The 13,652-nt window shown below is 48.4% G+C and overlaps 1 protein-coding gene across 4 annotated transcripts in view; it reads right to left on the reverse strand.

The window, feature by feature from the left end:
* Positions 1-13,652, reverse strand: part of LOC126522397 (prestin-like) — a 294,487-nt gene that overhangs the window by 23,319 nt on the left and 257,516 nt on the right. For all 4 annotated transcript variants that reach the window (XM_050171141.2, XM_050171142.3, XM_055066403.2 and 1 more), the window contains exons 4-10: positions 11,761-11,920; positions 10,495-10,605; positions 7,394-7,605; positions 5,679-5,843; positions 4,209-4,364; positions 1,832-1,914; positions 298-445 (exon numbers count right to left, since the gene is read on the reverse strand). In XM_050171141.2, the coding sequence (XP_050027098.1) occupies positions 298-445; positions 1,832-1,914; positions 4,209-4,364; positions 5,679-5,843; positions 7,394-7,605; positions 10,495-10,605; positions 11,761-11,920 (1,035 nt within the window). The remainder of the gene's footprint in view (positions 1-297; positions 446-1,831; positions 1,915-4,208; positions 4,365-5,678; positions 5,844-7,393; positions 7,606-10,494; positions 10,606-11,760; positions 11,921-13,652) is intronic.

Below are 13,652 nucleotides of genomic sequence, written 5' to 3' on the forward strand. Positions count from 1 at the left end.
TAGCATTCTCGCCTGAATGGGATGCGGGTCCAGCGATAACAGACAGCAAACACGACGCTACACTGAAGGACAGAGCGTTGCAGCGACTTGTGAGCCGTGAGACAGTGGTTTACGAGGTGTTCAAACATCCGGGAACGCGGCCAGCGAGTGAGACAGTGCAGCCACGGCCCGTATGAGGCACGCATTCTGCGTTCGGAGTTCTAAACGCGAGACCCACGCTCCAGGTTGGCCGTGGCGCGGCGCGATGCCACACGCGTAGCCACTGTTCGACTAGTAACGCGCGCCCGGGACCCTAACCTGGTTGGGGTCTATCTGGTAGTGATGCCTCTTGGCGAAAAGCTTGGCCATGGACAGGGCTATGGTAAAGGACACGATGGCGATCACGAATCCATTGAGGATAAGCTTCGCCATGAGATCGGCGCGAGGCACCGAAGGCGTGGGGAACCTGCAAAAAAAAAAAGAAGAAAGAAATGGAACAGACGAAGAAAGTAGCTGAGTATGAGAAGTGAGGAAAGAGAAGTCAATACTATGAATATGCTGAAAAAGCTCCTGGACACGCGCCTAATGGTTTCGTCAGCAGATAATACCTACTCGGGTCGTTTCACACTTTTCGGGAAGTTCGCTAACCAACGACATGTCAAAAGCTCATCACAGAGTTTGTTTTCGAAAGGGTGGCAGTCCGAGAAGTATGTTACGCGACCATGAGAAATGCACCGCATTATATTCGTTTCAGTGCCTCGCGCGCCTCTGCGACTAAATTTTCAGACGTCATACCGTTCCTGTGTTCACAACAGAACTCCATACATGCCTTATCACAGGAAAAAGGATCACTCGACCACTACGACAACTGTACCATGCTGTATGTATTTGAAAGCTCCATACGGCCGCAGTACGAGGCCTTGCAGCGTTTCATCGATCGATAGAAGAACACCGTGTGATGCTTTGCAGCGAAGTGTCACAGCCGAGTTTAGCGATTCTCCCCGCCAATATTGGAACCATCGATTTCGGGAACGCAGACTCAGGGATTCGGGGACTGGACGATGCAGCAAAGAAAACGGAAGCGTGAAAACAACTTTCTCGGTGGCGATACCTCATGCGACGTTGGTTCCACGTCAACTAGCTGTCGAGTGAAATGACAGGGCAGCGCAGGTTTTCATCGAATGCGCTTTCTGCCCAACGACGTCACAGTCGAGCGACACGCTCGGTGCAACGTTCTCTGCTCGAAGGCGATCGTCACCGAAATGTGGATCGTGTTATGTAGAGCATGTTTAACCTCTTCTAGCTTGTCGTCGCGATTTTGCGATACCCCGGATCTGAGCTCGATTAACGGGACGATTAAGCGATAGAAATCCTAATTTTCGTAACATCTGTGCTCATCCGGTAAAAAAAAAAAAAAAAAAGTCGCGTAGCCATCCCTGACTCGAAAAAGAACGCTTTGCGCATGGAGCTTCTAACGAGAATGAACACGCCAAGAAACTAGTGCGGCTGCATTCATTTAGGTGCATAATGAAGTCATCATCTCTGCAACAGCGTCTGTTTTGCAAACTGCCCTAAGATGCAATACGGTTCGCCTGCGAGTCGGCGTTTGTTCAGCGTGAAAACATACGAATATAAAAGCATCGTTTTGTGCTATAGATGCTGGTTTTCAGTTTTCTTAAAATGAGTGCAAATCTCACCCGGAGTAGGAGACGATGAGAGAGATTAATTTTGGATGTTCGTACTTCGCATACAAGCATCTTTAACTGCAATTCGAATGGTTTTCTTCAGGCAATAATTTCACGTTATAGGAAGTTGAGGAGAGGAAATAAACAGAAGGAGAACAGGTACCTACCCCGTGGGTACAAATCCTATAACTCGTACTCCGTACGCCTTATTGAACTCGAAGAAATAGCTGATTGCAGTTGCAGCAATTATCTGAAAAGAAAGAACAATCACGAAGACGATTGAGTTGCGCGCAGATGATGGCTATATGCCATTCCGTAAACAAATTGAAATTTTTTAACACCTTGGCCGCTCAAAAAATGCACGGCAAAGCAGTTTCACCGCCCCTTGATTGTCTTGCCTGGACATCAATGTCTCGGCGATAAAATGTCGCTGTGTCAGCACTGCAATGCCATTACCGGTGCACCCAAAGCCTAATGTGGTCATGTCTACAAAAACGGCGTCTGATCTGACGGTGCGTTAAAATGTTTAAGAGGTTTGCTTCGAAGCTTACTAAAAGCACTCAGTGCCCTCCCGCTCTGTGAAGAAGGATGACCAGGGAAGCTGTGTATGTGGGCCCCTTAATGGCGAACTTCACTTCCGCCGCGGGTCGGCCCGGCATTGCACTATCTTCGGGATTGGCTCACGTACGGGGAGTGCTTAACGCCTGCTTCACCTCCGCTGCGCGTCGGCCCAGCATTGCGCTATCGCCAGGATCCGCCCACGTATGGGGAGTTTATTTTGTTTACCACGCCAACGACACGAAAATTTCCTTGGACGGCAGAGGTATACAGCTTCGCTGTAAAAAAAAAGAAAAAAAAACGGCCGTGGCTTAGCTTGGTTAAGCCTGGTGATTGCGAAGCAATAGTGTGTTATTCTCGGATCAGCTGGTAGTATGGCTGGTGGTAGTCTTGGGTTATGCTAGTGTTACGGCTTACAGTGAATCATCTAAGCACCAGCACGTCCAGGTGCATCTCGGACTTGAGCACGCCGTTGGCCAACGCCCGTATCGAGCTGAAGGACGAGAGGTCCAAGTAGCGCATGACGACGTTCTCGATGCTCGACACCCGCCGAACGTCGGCGGCTGCGAGCAGGGTTACCAGGTCCAAAATGTGAAAAGTAGCCAAAAAATCTCGGAAAGTAGCCAGAAAAGTAGCCAACCTTGGCCACATACAGAAATGTAGCCAAAAAAGTAGCCACGCTATGGAAAAACGTTGCATTTTCATTTATTATGCAACTCGGAAGACATTATCACAGCCAACACTTAAAGCTGCTTTTAGTAAATGTAAGCACATACAAAAATATTATGAAACGTGTATAAATGACTACAGCTAAGAGCGCTTTGATCAGCATGTAATATGACTAGAATATTATCACAAATCAGAATCACAGCTCCAGTTCAGGTGTAAATGTTTGAGTTAATCTCGGCGCACATTTCTCGAAGAAGGTCAAAGCTCAAGGCATCCTCGAGCGATCGCTTTCGCGATTATTTACGTGCGATTTTGCGTCTTGGTATCGCACGTGTCGCAAGCCGCTTGTTACGCTCTGCATAGTGAGATGCCCAGTCGCGCGAAATCTCGCAAAAGTGATTGTATTCCGGAATAGAGCTGTATATTTTCAAGCTGGGAACACATACATGGACCGACTACGCCGAGAGCGCGCCGGCCAGACCAGCCGCTGACATCCTGGTAGCATGTTTACGTTTATCCCGTGACCAGCTGTACAAGTGTTCGATTTTGCAAACTTCGGGCAGCTTCGGTTTTTCTCAGGATCCCACCTCACGTTGCCTTCCCATCAGGACCGGCACTAGCTGGCTGCCGTCTGGCGGCCAGCGGGCTGCCAGAACTCCGAAAATCGAAGAAGCCCTATGTGTTGAAGGTGGAAGGCCTGACGCGGAACGTCAATGCGAAGATGGAACACGCTGTGACGTCACCAGTGCGAAATCCTTTGCATGAAATGAAAGCGCCAGAGTCAGATTGACAATGATGATGGACCAGCTTGAAAAGATTTGAAGTGTCGTTGTTGCGCGTTGGCCTAAATATTTGCTGTTGCTGCATAATATGAGCTACACAAGTTTCTATCCAATTTTTACAATAGTCAAGCTATTTCAAAAGTAGCCAAGTAGCCAAGGCATTTTTCTCCCCGCCAACAGCCTCAAAAAGTAGCCAATTTGGCGCAAAGTAGCCAAATCTGGCAACCCTGGCTGCGAGGAGGCTGCTGCTGATGTCGCGACACGCGAGGATGACTCGGGCGCCGCGCCGCGCCCCTGGTGAGAGGAGCGGGAGTTAGGCCGCCGTTGGTGGCTACCGCCTCGCCTCGCGACGGCGTGAGATGGGGCCCCATTTTTACACAGCTGGTGTGACGTCACTCTAGGTCACGTGGTGTGACGTCACGCAGCGAGGTCACGCTAAAGGTAAATGGTGCCTACCACCGCCTCGCCACGGAAGGGGCTGAAGTGCGACCTAAAGTAGTATTGCTTCGCAATAAAAAAAAAAGAAGAGACTCACCACAAGAAGGTCGACAGGTACGGGCATCTTGAGCTTGGCCTTGTAGCGGGCGTTGACGCACTCGTGCACCACCGCGCACACCACCATGGTCGTCAGCGACAGGGCGAGGGTGACCAGGTTGGTCTCGTGCAGGTTCTGGATCACGTCGCGGATCACCTGCGGTGGCACGGCCGTCAGGGGATCCGCGAGGAGGAGCACGGCGGAACGACGTGACGGGTTTACGCCGGCTCTGGCGAATCCCGGCGGTCCACGCGCCTGCCCTCCCTCATTCTCCGTGGCCGTAGTGCTTATCGCTCAAACAAATCGCGCCTCCTCAACCGCGCCGCTGCGCCGCAGCGCCATCGAGCACAACGAACTGGCCAGCGCTGCCGTGGTGACGCTGCAAGCGCGGAGCCCGCCCCGATGCGGACGCTTCCATAACGGGAGCGGCCATATGGGTTCGGCTTCATAGCCATCTGCGACCATACCGGGCCGTCGTTTACACAGCGCTCTCTGTACGTACCTATGCACGGTATGGCATTTTCAAAGGAAACGCGAAACCTGCTATAAAGCCAATACAAATGGAAAATTTGCTTGAAACACGTCTTTGCACTCAGTCGACGTAATTATTCGTCGAGATTATGTTGTTCAATGTTTCACTCGCGACACAGTAACGCGCGATATGAAATGGGTGTCTGGTTAAGCTTTCAACATTTGCCATGTACAATCCTTCTCCGTAAGCCGTGAGAACTTCGAACAAGCGCAGAACTTGGCATCAGAGGGCATCCTGAATGTTTTACGTTGTCGTTCCACGCGGAAGATGATGACAGCATCTATATGATCATTGGGGAGATGGTGCTGCAGTGCTTTTGAGAGTGGCAAATCTCTCGAAACAACTAACTTCATAAGGCCCGAATGTGGCCAAAGTCCCCGATTCGCGAACAACTGAGGCCGCAAAATTATTCGGTTTAAGGTATATGAATGCCGTCCAATATGACGCCCTGAAGTAGGTATATTACAAATGCATTACGAGAGATATTAGAATCTCCAGTATTACGGTATACGCAATGGTTTTTTGCGTATTACCGAGCTACCGGACGCTAGTAGTGACGTCTTGTGATGTTTCGCCTAACCACAATGCCTTAAACACAAGTTTCTGCTTTACATGAGTGTTCTTGCCGCAAAACAAACAAACAAAAACACGTTTAACGAACCACCCAAAAGAAAAGCAGCGTGTTGACGATTACGCCGCTGCCCAAACACTTGCACCAACAGCGAAGTAGAGTACACTTGGTTACTGCAATAATAGCTCAGCATTTCTCTGGTTGAGCCCCGCGCCACCAATTCGGCCGCTGACGTTAACGCCTCCGGTAGGCACAGTAATCCGCAAACGGCAAGAAGTGCGCGGACAAACCAAACCCCAGATAGCAGTGCCAGCGCGGCACAAAAGTCACGGCCGGCATGGCTGCGCCGAGAGGCAACTGCACTCACGTAGACGCACTGGAATATTCCGCTGTAGCGACGCACACGGATGTCGAAGAGCCCCTTGGCCTGGGACACCACGACCTGGACGGCCGCGCCCGTTGTGAAGCCGGACACCATGGGCTCGGACATGAAGATAGACAGGATGCCCAGGTGGAGCATGCCCATCAGCAGCTGCGACGTTTCAACGACAAATGCCAGCAACCGAATCACGCTGGGGACTGATGCGTCTGGATATGCACTCTTCGTTGCGCTCATAAACAGCGTGCACTGTTCTAACACTGGGATAACTTAAATTCGCTTAACGAAGAAGCAAACATTCCCACAGTGACGAGTCTGCCAAATGTGATACAATATATAGAGCTCTTGGCCTAGCGAGCAAGAGTTCCCACTTACGTTGTATGAATTAGTGGGACGTCGCTTTCTTTACGTAAAGCAATCTCTGGCGTCATAGTGGCCACGCGGGAACGTTCAAACACAACTCACTCGACAATATCGCGCAAGACAAACAAGACCGCGCAAACGCTTGTGGACAAGTAAACACTTGCTAACTTGTGTTGTAGAAAAACAACGGATCACATTACAGCTTTCTGGCGGTTGATTGCTGGGTTTTCCACTTCCTCAGTAGTCTAGAATACTCATAATAAAAACAAACTATGTTTAGTTTAGGAGTATATGCTTGTGTGTCACGGTAACGGTAGGGCACGTTCACAATCAGCCACGAAAAGTTTACGGCACGCCGGTTCCACGACAAATGCGAATTTTTGCTGCTTTAAGGCACGGCGCTTGCAATTTAATCGATCCCTGTGTAAAGGACGCAAAAGGTGCTATACAAATTGAAACTGTGAATTCGCGGTTACGTGGCCAGGCTTCAATCCGGGTTTCTTTCTTTTCATTTTTGGTAGATGCCGTGCCACAAGCTTTTGCGGTCGGCTGTACATCACACTAAATATTTTACGTTAACTTATGGCTAGATCTTAAATTCAAGCCATTAGGGTTAAGACATCATTTCTATAGTGAGAATAGGTGGTCATTAAGGCAGCAAACGCGACAAAGGTGACACACGGCGGTGATTACAGCTTTCTCGAACCCGGGCTGAAAATGCTTTGACTAGGTTAGCTATTTGCTAAAAAATGTTAAGAGTGAGAGGTCCGTTTAATCATACATTCGCGAGACGAGCAATATGTTGTTCTAATAGGCAGATGTTCATAATCGAAGAGGTGTCTGAGAGGCATTGGCGGTTTCTGAGCGCACTCGAGCAAGATCAACTGAAGATAAATGCTGGATGTATAAATGTTGGACTCGCACTTCAACGACCCTTTCATTTCCTCGAGCCAGTTACTGCGAACGGCACTCTTGAACTCGCAATAAGTATGCAGGCTATACGAGCCATATAGTAGCCAGCCCGTACTTGAAAACTCTTCGGGCTGGAAGAAATTTCCCTCTGCAATCTTGAAGAATGTTTTCCGCGCAGACACGTCGAACTCATTTTGTAGCTTAAAAGCGCCGTTCGCAATAATCAAGTATGTTGAAGGCAGTCGTCGAACCGGCGCCTGTCAACGCATCTCCTGTACACGAATAATGCTGCACAAGATGCGTGTTCCCTTTTTTTTTTTTCGGAATACCTTATCGTTTGCAGAGCAATACCGAGCTCAAGATGTTATAGTCGCATTATAAAAAAGTAAACAACAACAACAACAACAATTGACGCCGCCGGACCCAACCTGCACTACGCCGACAACCACGGCCAGGGCGCCCAGGACCTCCATGTTGGTCGGCGGAGGTTCGTCGCCGACGAAGTCCAGACCAGTGCTTCTGACCGTGACACCGGCTTGCGTCGCATTCTCGGCCATCGCTTCGGTGTTCTCCCCGGGTATGATGGCGTTCATTTCGACGACGGCCGACGCCGACAGAAGGCTAACGACGGCGAACGTGCCTGCGAAGGGCAGGAGCGTTGGCGGAAATACGAAACGTCACTTGGTTTACAAATGAATCAAGGTTAACGCGTTAGCCGCTGTTGCTTGACCCTCGCTTATAGCGGTGACGCACATGCTTTACCAAATGGCTCATGTAATAAGCTGCCGCCAACAAGCTTGCCAGGCTACGTCACGCAAATGAGCAGTGCAGTACTGTCGAACTAGGCGATTAACGTGTTCTGGGAGCAATGTAATTTCATTTAATTACTGCTCAGTCATTCCTCCTAGAAGACTCGAAAGCAATGCGTAAGCGGAGGCTCGAGTATACGTTGCTTTGTTCACAGGAGGATACAATCAATATATTTATAGAATACCTTCAAAATTATATAGCTTTTTTTTTCTTTTTCTTTCCTTCTTTTTTTTCAAGCTCTTCAGGTGGCTTTGTAAAGTTTACGTTTCCATTGTAATCAATTGAATGGCATTCTGGTCATTCATGATGCCATGAATGGTTGTATGCCATGGTGATGCCATGAAATGGCCATTATGGTTAGTAGTGTCAGGCTTCAGTCAAAAATACTCGTTGTGTCAAGGCCAAGTAGCTGGAACATAATTCCCACCGGGCATCTGTTGAGCCTAGAGCTCGAAAATGGATCCGTGGTGGCTGGAGTGTGCAACAACTAGCAAAACAACAAAAGGGTGGGACGGCTTGATAGCTTGATCTGGCTTTGTCTCGCTCCACGAAGGCAATGACGATTTAAACAAGCCTCTTGTTGGTGGCTGAGGACAAGCTGCATTGTAATCGTTTAGCAGCGATCTACAAAAAAAAAAAAATATGTCTAGGATTGTTTACCAATAGACAATGTTCTGGCACAGTGCCCATACGGTGTTCATTAGATTAGAGACTTTTAGAATAGCGGCCCCAAAAGTTTCGGGCTCCAAAGAGCTTTGCGGGTGTTAGCGTTGGGGCACGCAGGGGTGAAGAGCTTTAGAATAGGGCTTTGCGTTTGCGGATAGCGTCTTGCGCTTGCGGCGCCACTACGGCGTCAAAGAAAAGCGTTTAGAAATAATTAAAATAAAATATGCCATCTTATGATAGGAGTAGTAATCTTGACTTGCGTATATGTATTCGCATTTAATTACAATTAAGAGGTTATTATATTAGCAGCAAGCAATTAGTTGCGCTTGCGTAGTTCTGAGTAACGAACTTTACGTGCCTTCACAAGCCAAGTTAAGCCGTGTTAGGCCTACGCGCTATGAAATCGACAGTCGATCGAATTCGGAATCAAGGGCGTCTAATGAATCAATCTTCATAACACACGCTACTTGAGAGAAAGCAATAACCGCAGTCACTTCTCCTAGCTTGCGAACTTCGCGCGTTACCGCGAATCGGGCCCAGTTTGGTGCTAGCTTCGAGCCGTCGCTTCGATGCGCGCCGCCATGTTTGTCGACGCAAAGCTTCTGGGGGCAGCTTTGGAGACTCTCGCTAACTCAGTGAAATAGCGGGCCCGACGCAAGACCCAAACGCATGTTGCGTCTCGCGCATGCGCAGTGGCTTCTACGTTATTTCTTTGGAGCCCCAAACATTTGGGGCCCCTATTCTAAAACTCTGTATTGAATGTTCAAAATCCGCGCCCAACCTCGCTTAAAAAAAAGAAAGAAAGAAAGAAATCAAGGGGCACATTTATCTTAAAGTAATTATAAGGGCCCTTGAATCTCTGCTTGAAAATTCAAGAGCTTTTAAGGATTTCAAGGAGGTGTACGAACCCTGCAATATGCGTGCCCACTCAAAGGTCAACTGCAACGAAACTTCCTTTTGGCTAAATTGGTTATAAGTGGATGGTATATACGACTGAAACAATCTTGGCAGAACTGCAGGGCTGATAGACAGTGATGACTGGCATTTCCTTACTGGCAGACATTACATATATGGTAGCTACTAATCCTGTATTGCCCAAATATAGTTCCACAAAGGAAAAAAAATGAGACAACTTGTTCAGCTTCATTTCCGGCCATGGAAAGTAGGTTTGCGCAAAACCAAGACATCAAAAGCAATGCAATGCAATAGGTGTTAGAACTAAGCGTAGTAATTAGCGATTGGTTTGATGAACTATGAGCAACTGAAAACTCGCTCCAGCGCTACTACAGGCTATGTGTAAGGCTCCCCCTGCTTAAATCAACATTTCGAAGTGTCCAACTACGCATAGCATGTATGATACGCTAGACATTGCAAGGGTAAGCCGACGACGGCTGCACCTGGTAGTTGGCGCGTAGGACGTAAACCCTAGCACGTCGCCTCCGAGATTTTTCAGCACATAGCGGACAGCCGCGGGCGCCGCCTAGTCTCAGAGGCCATGCCGAGGGGACGGGCTGTTTCTTGACGTTCTGGGCCACTCGTCACTCCCGGTGAGCGGTAATGACGGCGTTTTCTTTTTTGTTAGTTTCGGTATCACAACATACATATTTGCCAGCTTTTTGTGACGCATCCAGCCATATTTCAAACGTATACTATTACACGGTGGCGGCACGGTGGCACTGTTGATTCACTGATTGATTCACTGATTGATTGATAGATTTCTGAAAGTGCTCACGAACAGCCGAGACTTTGGTTATGCTGCACTTAGAAAAAGCAAAACAGGAAAAGAAAAAGCAATGAAGAAACAACAACGGAAGAACAGGAAACGCAATTCAAAAAAGAAACAAACATACAGGCATAATCACATACAGGCATAATCATCCGCCCACCTGAGATTAAGAAGTTTGCAGGGACAACATGGCCACATGGTCAACATGGTCAATGTATACTACACTAACTGAAGTTAGACTCTAACGTGCCAAGAGATTCAGTTGCAGTTGACCTCTGAACACACAAAGTGATGTACGAGTGTTGCCGATAGTAAACACGCGCTTACCGACTGAGACGTGCCTCGAAGTCCCCATGAAGAAGTAGATGATGGCCGGGAAGGCAGACACGTACAGACCGTTGATGGCTCCAGCAGCGGCAAGCACGCCATACGCGAGCCCTGTCGGTAGGACGTCGTTCGATTGCTTCGTTGACAGAATGAAGCACGGAACAAGCGTCTGATCAATCTACGGGCGAGCTCATCAATCGTGTGACTAACAACTCATTTATGATTTCCCAAACCGCTCAATAGCCAGCGAGTTAAATGAAGTTAATCATCGATCGGTTTCGGGCTCTTGTTAATCGACCTGAGAAAGAGCAGCGTTTACCTGCAACCTCCTCTATCCCATTTGAGTGATAACTTATTATTATTATTATTATTATTATTATTATTATTATTATTATTATTACTATTATTATTATTATTATATACACACAGTTATGCTATATGATCTAGCTTCCTTTTACGTCTACCGCCTCCTATTCTGTTTCCCTATCTGACCATTGTTTTGTCTACCACATTACTTTTAGGCTGACCAGCACGAACTAGCTGTTCCTGTGCACTACACCATACATTTAATTATTTAATACATCACTTGACTAATCCATTAATTAGTTTACTAACTAATTATTGTGGTTATTTGTTGTTGTCCACATGCCATACATTGAATTACAGATTTGGTCAATGTTTCTAAGCTGCTGCACGTGTTCTTTGCTAACGCATTTTAAATGTTTTCGTTTGTACCATACGTTTCCATATCTTTTATAACTAAATTGTCCGCTCTTGAAATGCTGTACACAGCTATACCTGTTTTATATCACGAAACCATATCGTCCTCGCTTTATTTTTCTGGAACCTGGCTCCGTAATCAGCTAATACTGGAGTGTTATGTCAAGTGTGCCAGTTCCTGAGTAACGTTACTTAACATTATTAATCCAGCCATTAATCACAATCAGTCGATCGACCGACTGATAAAGCCCTAAAGCTTCAAAGTAGCCGGTCGCACTTCCCACACAAACGTGTAGTAACGATAATTAGTTATTTGGCTTGTCCCATTCAGTCGCACCACAGAAGAAATTTATAAGCGTGCCATTATCATAATTCATTTTGCCGCCGTTTTCGTCTTTCCCGTTGGCATACCTGGACTATACCGTATTAGCAAGGAATAGATTTTTAGGAACTAAGCAACCACGTGATCTGCCTTTTTCAGAAGAAGCAGCGACACAGCTGGTGCAGCCTTGTCAAAGAGAGGGCGAAGCTGGCACGGTTCCGTACCTTGCGGTATGTGCATGATGCTGACCGTAAAGCCGGCCATGACGTCCTTGGCAAGAAGGTCGCGCACGCGGTAGCGTGGCAGCCACTGTAGCACGGGCAGCAGCGAGTACAGCAGGCTCAGGGGTGTGCACGAGCACGTGCTGAGAAACTTGCGTTTGACCTGCACGTGGAGGCGCGGCAATGCACAATCTTCCGGGGAGAGGTGTCACGCAAGTCACGCCAACAGAGCACGGACTGTGTTTTGTAAGGATCCATTTCAGTTTGCATTATCACAGAAGGGGCATCATTCTGTAACGATCCATTCCAGTTTCGCCTCTTCTAAAAAACGCTGTATTTTGCAACGATTCATTCCGGTTTCCATTCTTGTCGCTCGTCACACGAAGTGTCCGGCCTCGGAGATGGCGGCCGTTTGCTGGCATCCCCGACAATGTCGAAGGTACGAAAAGAATGGAAAACCGAATGGGTCGTAAAAAAAAAAAAAAAAACGTACCCGTAGAAGAAGAACAAACAAGCAAACAAAAACAAAGAAGAAAAACACGAGAAAAAATGTGCAGGGCTCACGCACTGTGGGTGTCTACGTTATGCGAAGCACTTTGCAGGGCACCTGACTACCCAGCATCGTTTGGGGATCCGCAAAGTTGGACCGAGATGCCCCTGTTAATCGACTAGTTGCGTGCGTGGGTCTCGAGCGTATACGTGTGTGACGACAGCAGCACGACGACAACCACGTTGCAGACGATCGTATGACGGCAACGGGATGACTTGTACGCCAGCCGTTCGACGGTAGCCTACGACTACTGGTTTCTACATGGCTTGCGTACGAGAGTAAGCGAAAGAAAGACGGACTGTGGCGTCATCAGCCACTACGTGCTATGCCAATCGTACGTATACATATGAGTATTTCATGCGGTGGGCGTTAAAACGACGACGACATGTGTACTTCAACGAAGAAATGTTAAAACTTAGGCGATAATGAAGTATTTATAACGTCGCACAGTTTCTATGTAGCCTAAGCTGCTACTGGGCAAAGTGGGCCAATCCCGGAGGTAGTGAAGTCTAACACGGCGCCTCGAAAGCGCGAAATGTGGCAAGGAAAGCAGACGACAAAGCGGCACAGGGTACACACGCCGAGGGTTCCAAAGAGCTGGCTGGGTGACGAACGAGGGATGCAAGCGTGCGATCGTGGCCTAATGCTTAGGGCATCCGGCTGCTGTGCTCGACAGCTGATGTTGGATTCCTACATCGGTCGAACATTATCTTATTTCTCTTAATGCGAGGCGAGACAGGAAGCTACCTACCGCAGTGTTCCAAGGATGAGGCGAAAAATGCATCGCATTAAAATAATTCACAGACGATTACGGTACTCCCGCGAAATTTGGGCTCAGCTGCACGCATGTTTTCATTTCGCGATATCTTGGCTGGCGCGGACAATCCGTCTCGTGCGCCACGTTGTGCAAATGGAGCGAAGTGCGGCGCGACTGCCTCGCTAGTCGGGAGATTGCGAAAGGCAGCACGTGGGTGACGCCTAGGCGCGATTCACAGCAGCCGCCGCAGACAAACCTCCGCTCACGCGGCGCTTCGTTTCCGTATATGGTATCGGTGGCGTCATCGGTGAACACAGGACGCGCGCTACTCTGGCGCCATCTCGTAGCCATCGCCGCCGTAAAGCTCGTGTTGAGGAGCACTACGCTTTTCTTCTCGCGCTTTCATCGTACCCTCATCCTCCGCTTTCATCCTCGCGCTCTTCTCGCTATCGCCATCTTTCATCCGCGCTCGGCGTTCGCTCTCCCATCCTTCGCTGTGCTTGTTCGCTCAGTTACGAGGACGCCGAAGGACGCCGACGCTCAACGCAGGAAAGGGCGCCTAAGAGCTGCGCGCTAAAAAAAGAAAAG

This window comes from Dermacentor andersoni, chromosome 6 (assembly GCF_023375885.2).
Source record: "Dermacentor andersoni chromosome 6, qqDerAnde1_hic_scaffold, whole genome shotgun sequence".
NCBI lineage: Eukaryota > Metazoa > Arthropoda > Arachnida > Ixodida > Ixodidae > Dermacentor > Dermacentor andersoni.